Raw genomic sequence first — 23655 nt, 5'->3', positions numbered from 1 at the left:
CCCTCCCCTCCAAATCTTATCACTTTAATGACAGGAGTCCCTGCTCTGAAAAAGGTTTCCTGTAGGGATCGACCGATTATCGGTATGGACGATATTATCGGCCGATAATCACGATTTTGGGCATTATCGGTATCGGCAATTATCTTGCCGATAAGCCGATAATGCCCCGGCCCCCGCGCCGCCCCCACCGCACCGCGACCGCCACCCCCCCCGAACCACCGCACCACGTCGCACCCCCCACCGTGATGCTGGGCGGTATACCGGTATGGATTTTTGCCCATACCGCTATATCGGTCGGGCCCCTCCCCCACCCTCCGAGTCAATAAAAAAATTAAACTTGCCCATAATGGGGGTGGTCCGGGCCATCCATCGTTCCTGTAGTGTCCGGGGGCGTTCCAGGTGAAGAGTGAACCGGTCCGGGCTGTCCTTCTTCTCCGGCGGTCATCTTCTCCACTCCGGGCAGGCTCCGGCCTAGTACGCTGCATAGACGGCGCTACGCCGTGACGTCAGGTGCGTCGCTGTGCAGCGGCGTCTATGCAGCGTACTAGGCCAGAGCCTGCCCGGAGTGGAGAAGATGACCCCCGGAGAAGAAGGACAGCCCGGACCGGTTCACTCTTCACCCGGAACGCCCCCGGACACTACAGGAACGATGGATGGATGGCCCGGACCATCCTGACAGGTAGGGGGAGAGAAGCGGGTGGTGGTGGCGGCGGTGGCCTATGGCCCCGCAAAAGCCACTGCAGATCATTGATTTAAAGCGCCCGCTTTAAATCAATGATCTGCAGCGGTGTCGCAGGGGGTTAAATAGCCGATAACTTATACCGGAATATCGGTATAAGTTATCGGCTATCGGCCCTAACCTCCACCGATTATCGGTATCGGCCCTAAAAAAACGATATCGGTCGATCCCTAGTTTCCTGCACAAGAGCAGAAGGTATGTCAGATTTGAAGCGTCTCCTGCTCTGGAGCTGGGCCCATGGCTATACATTATATACCTCCTGCCCAGTCAGCCATGAAGGAGTTAAATGGTGGTGATGCATTGCCACTTAACTTTTTTGGGGCCACACACTATACAGATAGCTGCTTATTGTCCCTTCTACTCGCTGGGATAAGAACAACCAGTCTATCTAGGGTTAAGTGGCGCACAGCACTGCCAATTCTATCCTTAGGGGCCAGACAGTAAGCAGCCATCTATATAGTCCCGGGGGAGGGGAGCAGTGATACTATGAAATATCACTTAACTCCTTACACTCCATGGGACGGGCGCTTTGGGTATAATGACCTGAACTGACAGCTGGGTCATCAGACTTGCGGTCAGTTGGGGACATGTGACCATAATATAGAGGATCTGCCCCGACAAGTATTCACCTCATCATCCGAGAGCAAGAAGATAAATCATGTGCAGGAATATCCCCTCAAATGTCTCCATATAACATCCTGGAATTGTATAGAATTAAATGTTTATTCACAATACAGGTTCCTATAAGGTGTCAGGACGTGGCGGTCTATTTCTCCATGGAGGAGTGGGAGTATGTAGAAGGACACAAGGATCAGTACAAGGATCAGGTCATGATGGAGGATCAGCAGCCCCTCACATCACCAGGTAATAGACATGACTATATACACACGTCCTCTCATTATTTGTATGTAAAGAATGAATTCAGTCTCTGTATGTGTTCCCTACAGTCAGACCCAGTAAGAGAACAACACCAGAGAGGTGTCCCCGTCCTCTTGATGAGCAGAATATGGAGGACATTACTACAGGGAAAGATCTGATCTATATTAATGCTACAAACATAAAGGAAGAAGAACAAGAGACAGATGTAAGCAGTGATGCACAGTATAAGGAGGACATTTCTACACGGAAATATCTGATCTATAATAATGCTACAGACATAAAGGAAGAAGAAGAGACAGATGTGAGCGGTGATGAGCAGTATAAGGAGGACATTCCTAAAGGGAAAGATCTGATCTATAATAATGCTATAGACATAAAGGATGAAGAGACAGATGTGAGCAGTGATGAGCATTATAAGGGGGGCATTTCTACAGAGAAAGATCTGATCTATATTAATGCTACAGACATAAAGGAAGAAGAAGAGACAGATGTGAGTAGTGATGAGCAGTATATGGAGGACATTTCTACAGGGAAATATCTGATCTATAATAATGCTACAGACATAAAGGAAGAAGAAGTGACAGATGTGAGCAGTAATGCACAGTATAAGGAGGACATTCCTACAGGGAAAGATCTGATCTACATTAATGCTCCAGACATAATAGTAAAAGCAGAAGAGACAGATGTGAGCGGTGATGAGCAGTTTAAGGAGGACATTTCTACAGGTAACCACCCAGGTAAGTAGTGATCACTAAATACAGAGAAGGGTCACAGATTCTATTCAGTCACCGTCTACAATAATGTTTTGGGGGAAGTAGTGGTGTAACTAGAATCTCTGCGACTACAGGGCAAATTTTGGAATACCACCCCCCTCCCCCAAAACATATCTCAGGCTGGGGCCTCCCAGCTCCTCTGGGCACAAGTGACCTCTGCTCCGTGCAGGGATTACTGTCAACCACTGCATGAAGAGGTGCCCGACATGCCTCTCTATAAATCTCTATGGGAGAGCCGGAGATATACAAACGGGATGCAAGGCAGGAAATCGCGGGGGTCTCAGTGGTCGGACCCCTCACGATCAGACATTTATCCCCCCAGGATTCTGTGACTAGGGGATAAGTTCTCATGTACTAGAGTTTTCCTTTAACACGATAACGACCATGGACGAGTATACATGTCCAGGGGGATGCACGTTCCAGCACCTGGAGGAGTATACATGTCCATGATTCTTGTGGGTACTGCCCAGTGCACCCACGAGATCGCGGCAGGGACTCGGCTGTAACACACAGCCGGGACCCTGCCGCACTGCCGGGACCAAAGTAAACTTCAGTCCCAGCAGTTTAACCCTTACAGCCGCGGTCGGAAGTGACTGTGGGCTATAAGTGTTTTGACAGAGGGAGCTCCCTCTGTCTTCCCTGCAGCACCGCACAACGATCATGGGGTGCTGTGTGTAACCCCTGGCAGGCAGGGGCCTGCCGCACTGCCGGGACCAAAGTAATCTTCTGTCCAGGCAGTTTAACCCTTACAGCCACGGTCGGAAGCGACGACAAACTGTAAGGAGTTGTACAGACGGAGGAGGCTCCCTATGTCTCTCTCCTGCAGCACCGCGCAACGATCGCAGGGTGCTGCTTGTTACCTGGACTTACAAGGACCCCCAGGTCTGCCCCGTTTATTGCCAGAGGCACGTTCTGATATGCTGCCTGCTAGTGTAAAACTGACAGGCAGCATATAACTGCAATGCTAAGTATTCCAAAGCATTTACAAAAGTGTAAAAAAAAATATATAAATAAATAAAAGTGTAAAAATAGTTTAAAAAAAGTATAAAAAGAAAAAAAAATTATTAAATAAATATAATGAAAAATAAAAATGCATAATGTGTAGGATTACACGGCGCACATCCCATATTACATGCTGCGGATGCCCGGCAGTCACAATAGTGAGCTCCCTGCTGCGGCTGGGTATCTTTGTGTGTCCACTCATAGCGGTGGATTTCCCGCTGGCAGTCATGAGCGGACACACTGAGCTACCCAGCCGCAGCAGTGATCTCACCCTTGTGACTGCCGGGGGCATCCGCGGTGTGAAATACTCTGCGCTCTATGTGACCCTACACTGCGTCCCGTTCATACTGCGTTTCAGCGTTATGTTACAGGTATCCATCAGCATCACGTCAATAATAATGATGCTGACATATACTGTAGCAGCTCCAGTCATTTCTGAATGAGACGGGTCCAGTATACATTGGATCCCTTTTCTGACATGACAGCGGACACCGATACTGCAGAAATGCCGTATGAATGGGGACGATCACCCAAACACCCAGTGATGGATATATTCACCATGAGCGGATGATTATTCCCACAACATGGCGGATATATCCATCAGGAACTATAACTGTCACAGACAGCCGCGCGTCACTGCTAGAAGACCAAGGACCAATCAGAGCGCTCCCTGGTCCAGACAATACACTTGTGGGGTTCTGTATATATAATGGGGTCACTTCTGGGGGTGCAGTATATATAATGGGGTCACTTCTGGGGGTGCAGTATATATAATGGGGTCTCTTCTGGGGTGCAGTATATATAATGGGGTCACTTCTGGGGGTGCAGTATATATAATGGGGTCACTTCTGGGGTGCAGTATATATAATGGGGTCACTTCTGGGGGTGCGGTATATATTTTGCAGATGACACCAAGCTTTGTAGCACGGTACAGTCTATAGAGGATGTGCATATAGTGGGGGGGCTGTGTATATAGAGGGGGGGGCTGTGTATATAGAGGGGGGGCTGTGTATATAGAGGGGGGCTGTGTATATAGAGGGGGGGCTGTGTATATAGAGGGGGGCTGTGTATATAGAGGGGGGGCTGTGTATATAGAGGGGGGGCTGTGTATATAGAGAGGGGGGCTGTGTATATAGAGGGGGGGGCTGTGTATATAGAGGGGGGCTGTGTATATAGAGGGGGGCTGTGTATATAGAGGGGGGGCTGTGTATATAGAGAGGGGGGCTGTGTATATAGAGGGGGGGGCTGTGTATATAGAGGGGGGCTGTGTATATAGAGGGGGGCTGTTTATATAGAGGGGGGCTGTGTATATAGTGGGGGGGGCTGTGTATATAGAGGGGGGCTGTGTATATAGAGGGGGGGGCTGTGTATATAGAGGGGGGCTGTGTATATAGAGGGGGGCTGTGTATATAGAGGATGTGTATATAGTGGGGGGGCTGTGTATATAGAGGATGTGTATATAGTGGGGGGGCTGTGTATATAGAGGGGGGCTGTGTATATAGAGGGGGGGCTGTGTATATAGAGGGGGGGGGCTGTGTATATAGAGGGGGGGGCTGTGTATATAGAGGGGGGGCTGTGTATATAGAGGGGGGGGCTCTGTATATAGAGGAATGGCTGTGTATATAGAGGGGGGCTGTGTATATAGAGGGGGGCTGTGTATATAGAGGGGGGCTGTGTATATAGAGGGGGGGCTGTGTATATAGAGGGGGGGGCTGTGTATATAGAGGGGGGGGCTGTGTATATAGAGGGGGGGCTGTGTATATAGAGGGGGGCTGTGTATATATAGAGGATGGTATAACAGCTCTGTTTCTATCTTTGCAGATGACACCGAGCTTTGTAGCACAGTACAGTCTATAGAGGATGTGTATATAGAGGGGGGCTGTGTATATAGAGGGGGGCTGTGTATATAGAGGGGGGCTCTGTATATAGAGGGGGGGCTGTGTATATAGAGGGGGGGCTGTGTATATAGGGGGGCTGTGTATATAGAGGGGGGCTGTGTATATAGAGGAATGGCTGTGTATATAGAGGGGGGCTGTGTATATAGTGGAGGGGCTGTGTATATAGAGGGGGGCTGTGTATATAGAGGGGGGGTACAGTCTATAGAGGATGTGTATATAGAGGGGGGCTGTGTATATATAGAGGATGTGTATAGGTTACAAGATGACTTGGATAGACTAAGTGTCTGGGCATCCACTTGGCAAATGAGGTTCAATGTGGATAAATGTAAAGTTATGCATCTGGGTACTAATAACCTGCAGCATTGTATGTCTTAGGGGGGCTGTGTATATAGAGGGGGGCTGTGTATATAGAGGGGGGGCTGTGTATATAGAGGGGGGGCTGTGTATATAGAGGGGGGGCTGTGTATATAGAGGGGGGGCTGTGTATATAGAGGGGGGCTGTGTATACTAATAACCTGCATGCGTCATATGTCTTAGGGGGGCTGTGTATATAGAGGGGGGCTGTGTATATAGAGGGGGGGGCTGTGTATATAGAGGGGGGGCTGTGTATACTAATAACCTGCATGCATCGTATGTCTTAGGGGGGGCTGTGTATATAGAGGGGGGGCTGTGTATATAGAGGGGGGGCTGTGTATATAGAGGGGGGGGCTGTGTATATAGAGGGGGGCTGTGTATATAGAGGGGGGCTGTGTATATAGAGGGGGGCTGTGGATATAGAGGGGGGGCTGTGTATATAGAGGGGGGCTGTGTATATAGAGGGGGGCTGTGTATACTAATAACCTGCATGCGTCGTATGTCTTAGGGGGGCTGTTTATATAGAGGGGGGCTGTGTATATAGAGGGGGGGCTGTGTATATAGAGGGGGGCTGTGTATACTAATAACCTGCATGCGTCATATGTCTTAGGGGGGATTAGACTGGCAGAGTCACTGGTAGAGAAGGATCTGGGTGACTTGTAGATCACAGACTACAGAATAGCACAATGTCAGGCTGCTGCTTCCAAAGCCGGCAGGATATTGTCATGTATAAAAAGAGGCATGGACTCAAGGGACAGGGACATAATACTCCCCCTTTATAAAGCATTGGTACAGTCTATAGTGTATAATACTCCCCCTTTATAAAGCATTGGTACGGCCTCACCTGGAATATGCTGTTCAGTTTTGGTCGCCTGTTCATAAAAGGGACACTGCGGAGTTGGAAAGGGTGCAGAGACGTGCGACTAAACTAATATGGGGAATGGAACATCTTAGCTATGAGGAGCGATTAAAGGAGTTACAATTGTTTAGTCTTGAGAAGAGACATTTAAGGGGGGATATGATAAACGTATATAAGTATATTAATGGCCCATACAAAAAATATGGAGAAAAACTGTTCCAGGTTAAACCCCCCCCAAAGGACGAGGGGGCACTCCCTCCGTCTGGAGAAGAAAAAGTTTAGTCTAAAGGGGCGACACGCCTTCTTTACCGTGAGGACTGTGAATTTATGGAACGGTCTACCTCAGGAACTGGTCACAGCAGGAACAATTAACAGCTTTAAAACAGGATTAGATACATTCATGGAACAAAATAACATTAATGCTTATGAAGAAATATAAAATCCCATCCCTTCCCCAATATCGCGCCACACCCCTACCCCTTAATTCCCTGGTTGAACTTGATGGACATATGTCTTTTTTCGACCGTACTAACTATGTAACTTCTGGGGGTGCGGTATAGTAACATAGTTCATAAGGTTGAAAAAAGACCAGAGTCCATCTAGTTCAACCTATAACCCTAATGAGTCCCTTCTGAGTTGATCCAGAGGAGGCAAAAAACCCTCAGACTAGAGGTAAAAATTCCTTCCTCCAAATATCAGAATAAATCCCTGGATCAACGTTCTGTCCCTATAAATCTAATATACATAACCTGTAATGTTATTATTCTCCAAAAATACATCCAGATCCCTTTTGAATTCTTTTACAGAGTTGACCATGACCTCCTCCTCCGGGAGAGAATTCCACAGTCTCACTGCTCTTACAGTAAAGAACCCCCGTCTGTGCTGGTGTAGAAACCTTCTTTCCTCTAGACGTAGAGGATGCCCCCTTGTTATAGATACAGTCCTGGGTATAAATAGGTCATGGAGAGATCTCTGTACTGTCCTGATATATTATATATATTATTAGGTCTCCTCCTTGTTATATACACAGTCCTGGGTATAAATAGGTCATGGAGAGATCTCTGTACTGTCCTTGTATATTATATATATTATTAGGTCACCTCCTTGTTATAGATACAGTCCTGGGTATAAATAGATCATGGAGAGATCTCTGTACTGTCCTGATATATTATATATATTATTAGGTCACCTCCTTGTTATAGATACAGTCCTGGGTATAAATAGATCATGGAGAGATCTCTGTACTGTCCTTGTATATTATATATATTATTAGGTCACCTCCTTGTTATAGATACAGTCCTGGGTATAAATAGATCATGGAGAGATCTCTGTACTGTCCTGATATATTATATATATTATTAGGTCTCCTCCTTGTTATAGATACAGTCCTGGGTATAAATAGATCATGGAGAGATCTCTGTACTGTCCTGATATATTATATATATATATATTATTAGGTCACCTCCTTGTTATATATACAGTCCTGGGTATAAATAGATCATGGAGAAATCTCTGTACTGTCCTGATATATATATTATTAGGTCACCTCCTTGTTATATATACAGTCCTGGGTATAAATAGATCATGGAGAGATCTCTGTACTGTCCCCTGATATATTATATATATTATTAGGTCACCCCCTTGTTATATATACAGTCCTGGGTATAAATAGATCATGGAGAGATCTCTGTACTGTCCTGATATATTATATATATATTATTAGGTCTCCTCCTTGTTATAGATACAGTCCTGGGTATAAATAGATCATGGAGAGATCTCTGTACTGTCCTGGTATATTATATATATTATTAGGTCACCTCCTTGTTATATATACAGTCCTGGGTATAAATAGATCATGGAGAGATCTCTGTACTGTCCTGATATATTATATATATTATTAGGTCACCTCCTTGTTATATATACAGTCCTGGGTATAAATAGATCATGGAGAGATCTCTGTACTGTCCTGATATATTTATACATAGTTATTAGGTCACCTCCTTGTTATATATACAGTCCTGGGTATAAATAGATCATGGAGAGATCTCTGTACTGTCCTGGTATATTATATATATTATTAGGTCACCTCCTTGTTATAGATACAGTCCTGGGTATAAATAGATCATGGAGAGATCTCTGTACTGTCCCCTGATATATATATTATTAGGTCACCTCCTTGTTATATATACAGTCCTGGGTATAAATAGATCATGGAGAGATCTCTGTACTGTCCTGGTATATTATATATATTATTAGGTCACCTCCTTGTTATATATACAGTCCTGGGTATAAATAGATCATGGAGAGATCTCTGTACTGTCCTGGTATATTATATATATTATTAGGTCACCTCCTTGTTATAGATACAGTCCTGGGTATAAATAGATCATGGAGAGATCTCTGTACTGTCCTGGTATATTATATATATTATTAGGTCACCTCCTTGTTATATATACAGTCCTGGGTATAAATAGATCATGGAGAGATCTCTGTACTGTCCTGATATATTATATATATTATTAGGTCACCTCCTTGTTATATATACAGTCCTGGGTATAAATAGATCATGGAGAGATCTCTGTACTGTCCTGATATATTTATACATAGTTATTAGGTCACCTCCTTGTTATATATACAGTCCTGGGTATAAATAGATCATGGAGAGATCTCTGTACTGTCCTGATATATTTATACATAGTTATTAGGTCACCTCCTTGTTATATATACAGTCCTGGGTATAAATAGATCATGGAGAGATCTCTGTACTGTCCCCTGATATATTTATACATAGTTATTAGGTCTCCCCTAAGCCTTCTTTTTTCTAAACTAAATAACCCTAATTCTGATAATCTTTCTGGGTACTGTAGTCCTCCCATTCCCCGTATTACCCTGGTTGCCCGTCTTTGAACCCTCTCCAGCTCCACTATATCTTTCTTGTACACTGGTGCCCAGTACTGTACACAGTATTCTATGTGTGGTCTGACCAGTACTGTACACAGTATTCTATGCGTGGTCTGACCAGTACTGTACACAGTATTCTATGTGTGGTCTGACCAGTACTGTACACAGTATTCCATGTGTGGTCTGACCAGTACTGTACACAGTATTCCATGTGTGGTCTGACCAGTACTGTACACAGTATTCTATGTGTGGTCTGACCAGTACTGTACACAGTATTCTATGTGTGGTCTGACCAGTACTGTACACAGTATTCTATGTGTGGTCTGACCAGTACTGTACACAGTATTCTATGTGTGGTCTGACCAGTACTGTACACAGTATTCTATTTGTGGTCTGGCCAGTACTGTACACAGTATTCTATGTGTGGTCTGACTAGTACTGTACACAGTATTGTATGTGTGGTCTGACCAGTACTGTACACAGTATTCTATGTGTGGTCTGACCAGTACTGTACACAGTATTCTATGTGTGATCTGACCAGTACTGTACACAGTATTCTATGTGTGGTCTGACCTGTACTGTACACAGTATTCTATGTGTGGTCTGACCAGTACTGTACACAGTATTCTATGTGTGGACTGACCAGTACTGTACACAGTATTCTATGTGTGGTCTGACCAGTACTGTACACAGTATTCTATGTGTGGTCTGACCAGTACTGTACACAGTATTCTATGTGTGGTCTGACTAGTACTGTACACAGTATTCTATGTGTGGTCTGACCAGTACTGTACACAGTATTCTATGTGTGGTCTGACCAGTACTGTACACAGTATTCTATGTGTGATCTGACCAGTACTGTACACAGTATTCTATGTGTGGTCTGACCAGTACTGTACACAGTATTCTATGTGTGGTCTGACCAGTACTGTACACAGTATTCTATGTGTGGTCTGACCAGTACTGTACACAGTATTCTATGTGTGGTCTGACCAGTACTGTACACAGTATTCTATGTGTGGTCTGACCAGTACTGTACACAGTATTCCATGTGTGGTCTGACCAGTACAGTACACAGTATTCTATGTGTGGTCTGACTAGTGATTTGTACAGCGGTAGAATTATTTCCTTGTCGTGGGCATCTATGCCCCTATTGATGCACCCCATGATTTTATTTGCCTTGGCAGCAGCTGCCTGACACTGGTGACTACAGCTAAATTTACTGTTAACTAAGACTCCTAAGTCCTTTTCCACGTCAGTTGTCCCAAGTGTGCTCCCATTTAATATATAACCCCAGCCCGGATTTTTCCTCCCCATGTGCATTACCTTACATTTATCAGTGTTGAACCTCATCTGCCACTTCTCAGCCCAAACCCCCAAACTATCCAGATCCATTTGTAACCGTGCACTGTCCTCTATTGTGTTTACTGCTTTACAGAGTTTAGTATCATCTGCAAAGATTCCACCATCTTTACTCATTTCCTATATCTCCACCCAGTTGGCCCCAGCTAGAAGCCCCGCCCTCCTGTCCTTGTGGCCCTATTCCTGTTATGTCTTTACCTCTAATATGTCAGGTTCTTCTTCTCCTTCTGGTTCTCTCCCGAGTGTCCACATGTCTCCCCGGCCGCCGCCATCTTGTAGAAGGAGGTTTATAGAGAACTGTGGATCCAGGCTCTATGGTGGGGACGGGCTGCACCTCAATAGGTAGGGGGCGCTGTGCTTGGGGAGGAGATAGTGTAGATCAGTGGTTCTTAACCTGGGTTCGATCGATCCCCAGGGGGTTCGGTGAGTCAGGCTTCTTATGCACTACAAAATTCTCAGTTTTTAAACATCCGTATGAAGTTCTGTCTGAAAACCAGCTGAAAACGGCAGTAACAAAATCTTATACGGCCGTTAGAAAATCCCATTATAGTCTATGGGATTTTTCTCATATCCGTTTTAATCCATTATAGTCCGTTATTGATAACGGACGTTATTTTGTGACGGAAGATAGTAACGGGAGAAATAGTTCATGAACTATCAGTCATTTTACCAAAATATCCACGGCGAAACGGAAAAAAAAATCATTGTGCGACAAAATGTAAGAAAAAATTTCATTTTGTAACTTTTGGGGTCTTCCGTTTCTACGCACTGCATTTTTCGGTAAAAATGACACCTTCTCTTTATTCTATAGGTCCATACGATTAAATTGATCCCCTACTTATATAGGTTGGATATTGTCGTACTTTGGAAAAAATCATAACTACATACAGGAAAATAAATATGTTAAAAATTCTCATCTTCTAACCCCTATAACTTTTTTTTTTTCCGGGTACGGGCCGGTTTGAGGGCTCATTTTTTGCGCAGTGATCTGAAGTTTTTAGCGGTACCATTTTTGTATTGATCAGACTTTTTGATCACTTTTTATTCATTTTTTTATGATATAAAAAGTGACCAAAAATACACTATTTTGGACTTTGGAATTTTTTTGCGCGTACACCATTGACCGTGCAATTTAATTAACAATATATTTTTATAGTTCGGACATTTTCGCACGCGGCGATACCACATATGTTTATTTTTATTGTTATTTACACTGTTTGTTTTTTTTAATGGGAAAAGGGGGGTGATTCTATATTTTATTAGGGAAGGGGTTAAATGACCTTTGTAAACTTTTTTTTCACTTTTTTTTTGCAGTGTTATAGCTCCCATAGGGACCTATAACACTGCACACACTGATCTCTTATACTGATCATTGTTATCCCATAGGGACCTATAACACTGCACACACTGATCTCTTATACTGATCATTGTTATCCCATAGGGACCTATAACACTGCACACACTGATCTCTTATACTGATCATTGTTATTCCATAGGGACCTATAACACTGCACACACTGATCTCTTATATTGATCATTGTTATCCCATAGGGAGCTATAACACTGCACGCACTGATCTCTTATACTGATCATTGTTATCCCATAGGAGACTATAACACTGCACACACTGATCTCCTATACTGATCATTGTTATCCCATAGGGGCCTATAACACTGCACACACTGATCTCTTATACTGATCATTGTTATCCCATAGGGGGCTATAACACTGCACAAACTGATCTCTTATACTGATCATTGTTATCCCATAGGGAGCTATAACACTGCACACACTGATCTCCTATGCTGATCATTGCAGGGATCAGTCAGAGAGGCGGTCGATTGTCCCGATCAGCCCGACTGAGCTGCCGGGAATGGTTTACTTTCGTTTTGTTGATCGCCGCGTCTAAGGGTTAATAGCGCGCCACGGGTCCCGGCTGTTGTTAGAGGCCGCGACCCCGCGTTATAGATCGGGAGCGGACTCATGACGTAGCGGTACGTCATGAGTCTTTAAGGGGTTAAAGGGGTACTCCGGTGCTCCAGCATTCTGAAAGCTCAGAGGCAGTGATCATGAAGTTGTGGCCATGCCCCCTCTCACATGAATGGGGTGTGTGCGACATTACAAGGGGGCGTAGCCGTAACATCGCGACCACTGGAATCTGGCTTTTGTTTAGAACGGGGGGTGCTGTGGGAGATCCTGGGGGCCCCAGCAGCCGGACCCCACGATCAGACATCTTATCCCCCATCCTTAGGATAAGAGATAAGATGTCTAGCAGTGGAGTACCCCTTTAAATCCCTTCATTCTTTCCCTCTAATACGGTAATGTTCCGGTTTGGGTCACCTGTGTGGGTCCAAATGGAGGTATAGGTGCGGCTGGCGAGCCGAGAGCGAAAATCATTAAAAATAAAGGTTCCCCTTTTAACTTGGTTCCAGGAAAATTTCACTAACTTTATTGGGACATAAGTCTTTCTATACACATTAATAGACAAAAGACCAAAAATGTTATACTGTCTGCCTAGACAGGATAGGGGATAGGTTATAGATCACGGGGGTCCGACCCTTGGGACTCCCCGCGATCTCCTGAACGGGGCCCCATTACTCTTCCGGAAGCAGCTTTTCCGACCCCCACAGGATGCCGCAGCCGATACCCCCCCCCCATGGGATACATGGAGGGGGAGTGTCAGCTGCCACTCCATGCAGTGTCGGTCCGCCCCCTTCAAGCAGTCCCAAGGGTCGGACCCCTGTAATCTATAATGTATCCCCTATCCTTTGCCTGAATTCTCTGGCTGGCATGAGGATTATAAAGGGGGCGGTTTGGATGACTGTTCCATTATAACCTGCGGGGTCAAGTGGATTGGGGGGCACGGTCATTTGGTCCCTGACCGGGCCCCATAGCAGTGCTTTTCCCTGAGGCTGTGTCCACATGATTGTCATAGACGGGTGTCCCTGCTCCTTGTAAGGCAGTGGTGTCAAACTATGGCCCTTCAGATGTTCCAAAACTTCAACTCCCGGGCATGCTGGGAGTTGAAGTTTTGCAACATCTGGAGGGCCGCAGTTTGAAGACCACTGCACTAAGGGATACCATGAGAGGGAAGCATTGATTTGCCTTTTGGGGACAGTGTGCATCCTCTGGGGGAGGCAGAGAGACCTTTTGGTGTCGAGGCATGCTGGGAGTTGATGTTTTGTAACATCTGGAGGGCCACAGTTTGACACCACTGTTGTATGGCTGCTCCGCTATCATAGTAACTATCTTTCTTCAGTTTTGCAGTAAATCTTATTTAAAAATGAAGGGTACAAAGTACTATTGCTTAGAAATGCAAAAATGTCCTGGGTTGTTAAGGGGTTAATACTGATAATATAATCTGTGTTATTCTCTGCAGATTCTTGTACCAGGAGATCAGAGGAGAATCTTATATCTTCAGATTATAAAGCAGATGATGATATCACACAAGATACATATGAAGAACATTCCATTATCCCAGATACACCCTCAGCCCTTCACAGCCAAGATCCGTCATCTCATCCTTATATACAGGTCCTGTCTTCTCAGTCATCACAGGATGTTCAGCAAAATAAAGGTCACAGAAGGGGTGTTGGACATCAAAGAGATTGTGCAGGGGAGAAGCAATATTCATGTTCAGTATGTGGGAAATGTTTTAATAGCAAATCACAACTTATTCAACATAACAGAACTCACACAGGAGAGAAGCCATATTCATGTTCAGAATGTGGGAAATGTTATACTCATCAGCCAAGTCTTATTAGACATCAAAGAACTCACACAGGGGAAAAGCCATTTTCATGTTCAGAATGTGGGAAATGTTTTACTTTTAAATCAGGTCTTATTGTACATCAACAAACTCACACAGGAGAGAAGCCATATTCATGTTCAGAATGTGGGAAATGTTATACTCATCAGCCAAGTCTTATTAGACATCAAAGAACTCACACAGAGGAGAAGCCTTTTTCATGCTCAGAATGTGGGAAATGTTTTGCTCAGAAATCATATCTTGTTGTACATCAAAGAACTCACACAGGGGAAATGCCATTTTCATGTTCAAAATGTGGGAAATGTTTTACATTTAAATCAGGTCTTGTTGTACATCAACGAACTCACATGCGAGAGAAGCAATTTTCATGCTCAGAATGTGGGAAATGTTTTGCTCAGAAATCAGATCTTGTTAAACATCAAAGAACTCACACAGGAGAGAAGCCATTTCCATGTTCAGAATGTTGGAAATGTTTTACTCAGAAATCAGACCTTGTTGTACATCAAAGAACTCACACAGGAGAGAAACCATTTTCATGTTCAGAATGTAGAAAATGCTTTACTCAGCAATCACATCTTATTCAACATCAAAGAACTCACACAGGAGAGAAGTCAATTCAGAGCAGTAAATGATGCAGATAACACATCTATATATTATCCATGTACATAGGATATCTGACATTTATACATATATCATATACTGCATCTCCAAACTTGTTACCAATTGTTAATAAAAGTTTTCTTTCTTATATGATTTATTATTCTTATATTCATCTCCACACACTGGACTTATAATAAATGTAATATTGTCCCTGACGTTGTATATAGGGAATGTAACGCGTCAGTGTTGTCCCCGCCCCCTTCTCAATATGATTATAGAGACTTTAATTCAAGGCATCAGACAGGATCCGCGCGTCTCCCTTGAAGATCGTCTCTTCTGAACATAAGATGCTGTAGATACTTTTTTTTTTGTTGCAAACTGTTTATTAGATTTTTTCAATTTTATAAGAACAGCAATAAAAGTAAGATTAACTACATTGCACAGGTGTAACAGACATGAGTAGTGCAGTACCCTCAGAGTCAAGAAAGTAAAACACAATAAACAGGTCATAATGGCAAGGTCATAAATGACTTTGATGTTAACCTCTCCACTAGCATCAAATACCGGCATAAATAGGACAGAGCATACAACCACCCATGTGCACCGACAACACAAGACCAATAAGCTGACACACAAACAAACAGACAAGCAGAACAAAATATAACAATACAACACACGAAAAGGGGGAAGAGGGGAGGGGGCCACGAAAGACAAAGAAAAGGAAAAGATAGAAGACCTGCAGACACATGTGAAACCCCAGGAAGCTCACTCCAGACCAGCTGAAAGACGAAGAGGACCAAGGGAATTAGTAAGGGACGCCAGGGAGTACCATTCAGTGTGACGGAAAAGTAACACTATGGCATCAATTGGGTTTTGGTATAGTGAGCGGACAGGAAAGTACGCCACTTTGCAAAGAATTTCCTCGCATTGTGTTCTCTGTGTCCAGTCTGTCCACCTAAAAGAAAGTTTAAGTTCTACCACATGGGCTATGACCGGCATGGGAGTCTTTATCCAGTCACACATAATCATGCGCGCGGCCACCAGGAGAATGACGTGGAGGAATTTTGGGATAAATCGTAGACCCACCTCTGCAACAGAAAGATCAACAGACTGGAACAGAAGTGCCGGAGGAGTCAATGGAACCCGAACGGTCCAATACCTAGTGATATAGTCTACAACGTCCCCCCAAAAGCTCTGCGACTTGGAACAGGACCAAATGCCATGATAAAACTCTGTGTCGGGAGTATTGCATTTCGGACAGGCAGTATGTCTGTCTGGGAATGCAGAGGTAGCCGGGATATTAAAGCCCAAGTAGCCAAAGTGCATAAGCTTAAAAAACGTTTCGCGCCAGCGCTCATTGATGACATTATCCGCTCGCGTACGTCAGGATCCTGAAAAATCGACTCCTATTCAGCAAAAAGTGCATGTTTGGAGACCTTTAAAAGACGGTCATTAAAGTATTTATACAAAGCCGAAATAGACGCCTTCCTAGTTTGTGGACCTACCTTTTCTTCAAAAGAGGAGGAAAACAATTCGGAGGACGGTTCCTGAGCCGGGATGTGCAAAAACAGAGAAGTTGAGACACTTGGAGAAAATGAGAAGGCGGCAGAGAGAAGTTAGTAATTTCCTGCGGGTGGAGCCACCGTCTTTCCTCAGCATGCATCAACTGTCTTGCCACATTTATCCCCTTCCTACGCCAAACCTCAGACAAACTGTTCTCTCTGCCGTGGAGAAATTCCGGATGACCCCAGATATTGAGACGCCCAGATAGCAGAAAAGGTAGACCATAGACCCTATGAACAGCTTTCTACGTTAACATCGTGTCCATAATTACTAATGAATGCATTATATGGGTGGGAAGGCATGGGATGCGGGTATGGAGGCAGGACACCAAATTCCAAGGAGAAGTGAGCTCTTCCACCAAAAAATTGTTGGAATGAAAGCTAGACTCATGGAGCCAGTCCATGACATGTCTAGAGAGGCATGAGAGGTTCTATAAGTCCATGATATGTCTAGAGAGGCATGAGAGGCTCTATAAGTCCATGACATGTCTAGAGAGGCATGAGAGGTTCTATAAGTCCATGATATGTCTAGAGAGGCATGAGAGGCTCTATAAGTCCATGACATGTCTAGAGAGGCATGAGAGGTTCTATAAGTCCATGACATGTCTAGAGAGGCATGAGAGGTTCTATAAGTCCATGACATGTCTAGAGAGGCATGAGAGGTTCTATAAGTCCATGACATGTCTAGAGAGGCATGAGAGGTTCTATAAGCCCATGACATGTCTAGAGAGGCATGAGAGGTTCTATAAGTCCATGACATGTCTAGAGAGGCATGAGAGGTTCTATAAGTCCATGACATGTCTAGAGAGGCATGAGAGGTTCTATAAGTCCATGACATGTCTAGAGAGGCATGAGAGGTTCTATAAGCCCATGACATGTCTAGAGAGGCATGAGAGGTTCTATAAGTCCATGACATGTCTAGAGAGGCATGAGAGGTTCTATAAGTCCATGACATGTCTAGAGAGGCATGAGAGGTTCTATAAGTCCATGACATGTCTAGAGAGGCATGAGAGGTTATAGCCACGGAGGTTGAAAAAACCCACACCGCCATCAGCCCTGCTAAGCATAACTTTTTGTAAGGCAATTCGCGGGCGCTTACCCGCCCATATAAAGTGTGTGAAGGCTGAGTTTAGAGTAGTCACAGCCTTATGTTTCAATAAAACAGGCAGGGTTTGTAACTGGTATAAGAGTAGAGGAAAGCTGATCATTTTCAAATGACATTTGCCTAGGAAGGAGATTGGTAATTGATGCCAGCGACGAAGCTCATCCTGGATCTCCTTGAACAAAGGGAGATAATTCAAGGTGTAGAGGGAAGAGGGGTCTCTACCAATTTTTATACCTAAGTAAATGATATGGGGCTTGACAAGATCCCCGGGTATTCCAAGGGTATTCCAGTAAGAGGTAGACCAAGAGGGTCCCCGCGGGAGTAGTTCACTTTTTAGTTGATTGATTTTATAACCAGAGAAGGTACCAAAATGAGCTAAAGTGGACACTCAGATTGGCTAGGAACATCAAAACATCACCCACAAAAAGGGTCAATTTGACTGTTTTGCGCTGGATTGCAATGCCCTGATACAAATCAGAGTCCTCCAGGTGACAGGCTAAAGGTTCCAGATTGAATAAGAGAGGGGACAGGGGACATCCCTGTCGCATACCTTTAAAAAGAGGGAAGGAGGGAGACAATATGCCTGTGTAAATTTGTGCCTGGGGGGGAAGCATAGAGACCCCCTAAAAATGTATGGAAGTGACCAGTAATGCCAACCTTGTCCAACACCATCCCAAGCCAGTCCCACCTGACATTATCGAATGCCTTTTCGGCTTCAAGTGCCAGTTACAGTGGTTGTTCCCCAAGCTTAGGACGGTGCTGCATCCTATCCACGACAGTTAACAATTTGCAGATATTAGTCACTGATGACCCAAAGCCCACTTGGGAAGGACCTATCAACAAGAGCAGAAACACACTTAAGCGATCAGCAAGCATTTTAGATACTAGCTTAAGGTCTTGGTTAATAAGGGATATGGGATGGTAGGATTGGGGCAGGAGGGGATCCTTGCCGGGCTTTAGAAGGAACTTAATGACGGCTGTGTTTGAGTGCAAAGGCCGAGAGCCAGAATGCAGGAGATGGTTAAAGTAAGACGTTAATGGGGGCTTCACTTCATGAATCAAGACCTTATAAAATTCACCGGAGAAACCATCAGGGCCCGGCCCTTTCGCATTATGGAGACCTTTAATGTTCCGCCGAACTTCGTCTTCAGTGAAGTCTCTATTAAGAGCATCTCGGTGATCGGAGGACAGCGAGGGCAATTGAACAAACTCCAGAAATGTCTTACCAAATACCATATCCACAGGGGAAAATGTCATGGTATCCTGGTACGTAGCGCACTGTGATGTACGTTTACGTTTATTTTTGGTTTCGACATAGATGTGGTGGTGAAATAATTGATGTTATTACAAAGTAAAATTGTTGGCGTATAAAACAAGCCTCATATGGGTCTGTAGGTGGAAAACTAAAAGCGTTCTGATTTTTAGAAGGTGAGGAGGAAAAAATGAAAGTGCAAAAATTGAAAAACCCTGAATCCTTAAAGAGTTAAAGTTGTCCTCTTATGACCCCTATAACTCTTTTATATTCCAGTATACAGGACTATATAAGGATAATTTTTTTGCGCCATAATCTGTAGTTTCTATTTATATCATTTTGTTTTGATGACAATTTTGATCATTTTTTTATAAATTTTTTCCTGGTATATGAAGCGACCGAAAATCAGCACCGACCTTGTACAGGACTGACCGTGCAGTTTAATTATTATTATATTTTAATTTGGACATTTACGCACGCGGTGATACAAGTTTGTTTTTGTTTACATTATTTTATAGAAAAATGGGAAAAGTGGTTCAAACTTTACTAGGGGAGGAGCTTATTCACATTTATTAACACTTTATTTTAGTATATTTTTCAGATTGTTTAGTCCCCTTAGGAAACTATTGCATGTGAACCTTAGATTGCAGTAGGGATCAACCGGTATCGATTTTTTAGGGCCGATACCGATACTCTGTGGAGGTTAGGGCCGATAGCCGATAACTTATACCGATATTCCGGTATAAGTTATCAGCTATTTATCTCCCCCTCCCACCGGCAACACCACTGCAGATCATTGATTTAAAGGGGGCGCTTTAAATCAATGAACTGCAGCGGCTTTTGCGGTGCTAGAGACCGCCGCTGTCACCCGCTTCTCTCCTCCTACCTGTCCTGGGGTCCTTCTGAGTCCTATCACCGCCACTGTGACCGCCCCACCACCACCGCACCCCCCACCACCGCGCCGCACCCCCCCACCGCACTGCCCCTGCCAGAGACCGCCGCCGCTGCCCCATTGCCTTCCCCATTCCCGATCATATAAATTCCGGGGTCCGCGCTACTTCTGGCTCCGGCGGCGTCCTCCTGAGCTGTCACTGTGCGCACTGACTGTGACGTTGCGTTGAGGACGTCACTCGTCATTGCGCAGCGCACAGCGTAACACAGGATGCCGCAGGAGCCAGAAGTAGCGCGGACTCTGGGAACAGGTAACCGGTAACTGGGGATGGGGGAGGCAATGGGGCAGCGGCGGTCTCTGGCCGGGGCGGTGGGTGCGGCGTGGAGCAGGGGGCGGTGCATTATCGGCAAGGTAATTGCCAATACCGATAACGTCCAAAATTGTGAATATCGGTCGATAATATCGGGAAAAACTGATAATCGGTCAATCCCTAGATTGCAGACACTGATCAATGCCGTCATATAGAACAGTGTTATTGGCGCTCTATTACTACAGGCTGCTGAGGCGGTCTACTGTAAGAGAGCGCTGATCGGATGAGCTGGAAGACAGTAGGGACCCTCCGCCTGTCCTCTCAGCTGATCGGGACCCTGCAATTTTGTTGTGATGATTGCAGGATCTAAAGGGTTAGTGTCAGAAATGTGACCAATCAGCGATGTCCGTCATTAGTTGTGGGTCCTGGCTGCTGATAACAACCGGGACCCACCAGGTATGAAGCGTGCTCCGCTTCATTTATGGCCAGTGTCCTGAAGGGGTTAATAGATTCCTTACTATACCCTGTTATAAACCTCATATAGGTAAATATCCTCAGGTGTCACCATGGAGGATTTCCGAGCTCTTTATTATAATCTTCCTGACAACATGGCCGACACTACATAAACAATAAATCTCCATATAATGGCCGTCCTTAGTATAGGTTATTCATATAGGAAGAGTTATATGGGCTTCAATGTCTTTAGTCTCATCTCACCCTCTTGGACTTTCTTCCTAAAGGGCCGGTTACCTCATCCAAAATGGTGGATTTCATCCTTCCAAGATGGCCGCTTCTGTCTCAGCTTCTCACAGCCTCCATTCTTCTCCTTCCTGTCCGTCCGTCCATGTCCCTCCTCTATAATGAACCTATACTAATAGTCATGGGTGTGTCTATTATAATGGAGGGTGTGTCTATTATAATTGGGGGGGGGGGGGTGTCTATTATAATTGAGGGTATGTCTATTATAATGGAGGGTGTGTCTATTATAATTGAGGGTGTGTCTATTATAATTTAGGGTGCCTCCTTTATAAATGAGGGTACGTCTATTATAAATGTGGGTGTGTCTATTATAATTGAGGGTGTGTCTATTATAATTCAAGGTGTCTCCTTTATAAATGAGGGTGTGTCTTTTATAAATGTGGGTGTGTCTATGATTGAGGGTGTGTCTATTATAATTCAAGGTGTCTCCTTTATAAATGAGTGTGTGTCTATTATAATTGAGGGTGTGTCTATTATAATTCAAGGGGTCTCAATTAAAAATGAGGGTGTGTTTATTATAAATGGCCAGTGTGTCTATTATAAAGGGGGGGGGGGGTGTCTATTATAAATGGGGGGGGGGGGTGTTTTTTATATAGCGCAAACAGATTCCGCAGCGCTGTACACTCATATTGGTCCCTGTCCCCATTGGGGTCACATGTTATTGAAGTGTGGGAGGAAACCGGAGGAAACCCACACAAACATGGAAGAACATACAAACTCTTTGCAGATGTTGTCTTCTGTGCTACAAGGTAACAGTGCAAACCACTGAGCCCCCGTGCTACCCCATGAGGGGGGTTTATCCTAATATATATATATCTGGTTCATTACGAGTCCAATCCTCCTCCCTTGTGGGCCGGCATGGTATACATTAGGTGGTGGGTGTTTTCTTATTGGATACTTCATGTGTATATATGGTATATCCTCCGACTGTACTGAAATAGTATTGTCCTATGTCATTAGATTCTATATATACATCCAGCACTGTACAGTGTATCTCAGTGATAACCAGTAACCTTGATAATGAGAACATGTATTGAGAAATATCCCATTACATAATATGTAACATATGTGAATAAAGAGCGATCTGTCAATCATGGCTGGTGGGGGCGGAGTAACTGCGAGGACCCCCCCCCCCCCCCCCGATTCAGGCAGCATGAAAGTGATGAAAGTTCTAGAATCAGAACATTTTCCATACACATCATTATTCCCCCATGTGATCGTGTGGTGCAGACATAGAAGATAACTCACTTCTGTACGGCCGGGTTCACACTGCAGAATCTCCGCGGGCATCACTAGGACGGCACAGAGTAAGCGGATCTGCCGAAAGATCTGATCAGAAATACATCACTGTCTATAGGGATGGCAATGCAGTCCGCGTGGTCTCCTAGTACCGCAAGCAGAGGGATGAGATCGATAAGGAACTCTGAGGGAGATTCTCAAAGAATTTTGCGCCAAAAAAAACCAATTTCTGCCAAAATTTTGGCATGAAAAGTATCGGCCACATTTTCAAAGTGCTTTGTGCTGCGGCTTACACTGTTCACGTCAGTTTTGTAAAAGTGGGCGTGTCCACATATATTGTCTGCTTTACATGATATTTGGGGTGAGAGTCCAGTTTACATCGAAAATTTCACTCCAGCTTTTTGATATCACAGAATTGGTTGTAGGTTTATTGTTTTTTTTTTCTTAGTTTTTTTGGAAAAGGTGTTATTTAAGTAATTATTAAAAAAAAGAAATAATTATTATTGAAAAATGTAATTAAAAAAAACCATATATATATCAAAAGCTGAACTGTGAGCCGCTCACCGATAGCACGCTCACCTCTCCACCTGTGCCCCGGGCCGCCCGGTACCACCTCCGGCTAAGTGCTTGTACGAACAGAACAATAAGGTCCGGCACTAGAGTGATTGCAGGTAAAGACTGTTTGTCGCTTTATTGAAGATATCGCAGTACAAAGCTGGAAGTCTAGACTGCGATATCTTCAATAAAGCAACAAACTGTTTTTACCTGCAACCACTCTAGTGCCGGACCTTATTGTTCTCTTGTGAGATGTTTCTGACAGAATTTTCTGGGATATAAAATTTGGTGCAAAAATCTGCAATTTTGGTTCCAAAATCAGCAATTTTGGCGCAAAAAAAAATCCAATATGGCTGCAACAAGAAAATTTTTTTTTGCCACAAAGAAAAACAAAAGTGGTACAAAAATTAATTTTCACATATTTTCAAAGCAGCACAAAAGGCCTTTGAAATTGTGAGGAGAAAAAAAAAGGTGAATAATATCGCTGGAATAGAAATTACAGTATTAAACATTTGTAACAAGGTTTAATGTATAATATTCTAGTACCAGGTGACGTATATACAGATGTGTTATTTTGATTCTGTTTGCATTTTGTATAACAGACATTTCTGTAGGTGTACAACAAGATGTGCTTTCCGAGTAAAACATTTCCCACATTCTGAACATGGAAATGGCTTCTCACCTGTGTGAGTTATTTGATGTTAAACAAGATTTGATTTCTTAGTAAAACATTTTCCACATTCTAAACATGAAAATGGCTTCTCCCCTGTGTGAGTTCTCTGATGTTCAATAATATTTGATTTAGAAGTAAAACATTTCCCACATTCTGAACATGAAAATGGGTT

The 23655-nt window shown here is 44.1% G+C and overlaps 1 protein-coding gene across 1 annotated transcript in view; it reads left to right on the top strand.

Annotated features, from left to right (window-relative positions):
* LOC130297910 (oocyte zinc finger protein XlCOF7.1-like) overlaps positions 1-23655 on the top strand; it is a 44929-nt gene that overhangs the window by 863 nt on the left and 20411 nt on the right. The window contains exons 2-4 of the mRNA XM_056550761.1: positions 1477-1603; positions 1687-2355; positions 14147-15160. Coding sequence (XP_056406736.1) covers positions 1477-1603; positions 1687-2355; positions 14147-15160 — 1810 coding nt within the window. The remainder of the gene's footprint in view (positions 1-1476; positions 1604-1686; positions 2356-14146; positions 15161-23655) is intronic.

This window comes from Hyla sarda (genome assembly GCF_029499605.1).
Source record: "Hyla sarda isolate aHylSar1 chromosome 1 unlocalized genomic scaffold, aHylSar1.hap1 SUPER_1_unloc_1, whole genome shotgun sequence".
Taxonomy (NCBI): Eukaryota; Metazoa; Chordata; class Amphibia; order Anura; family Hylidae; genus Hyla; species Hyla sarda.
This window is presented reverse-complemented; position numbering and strand designations above follow the sequence as displayed.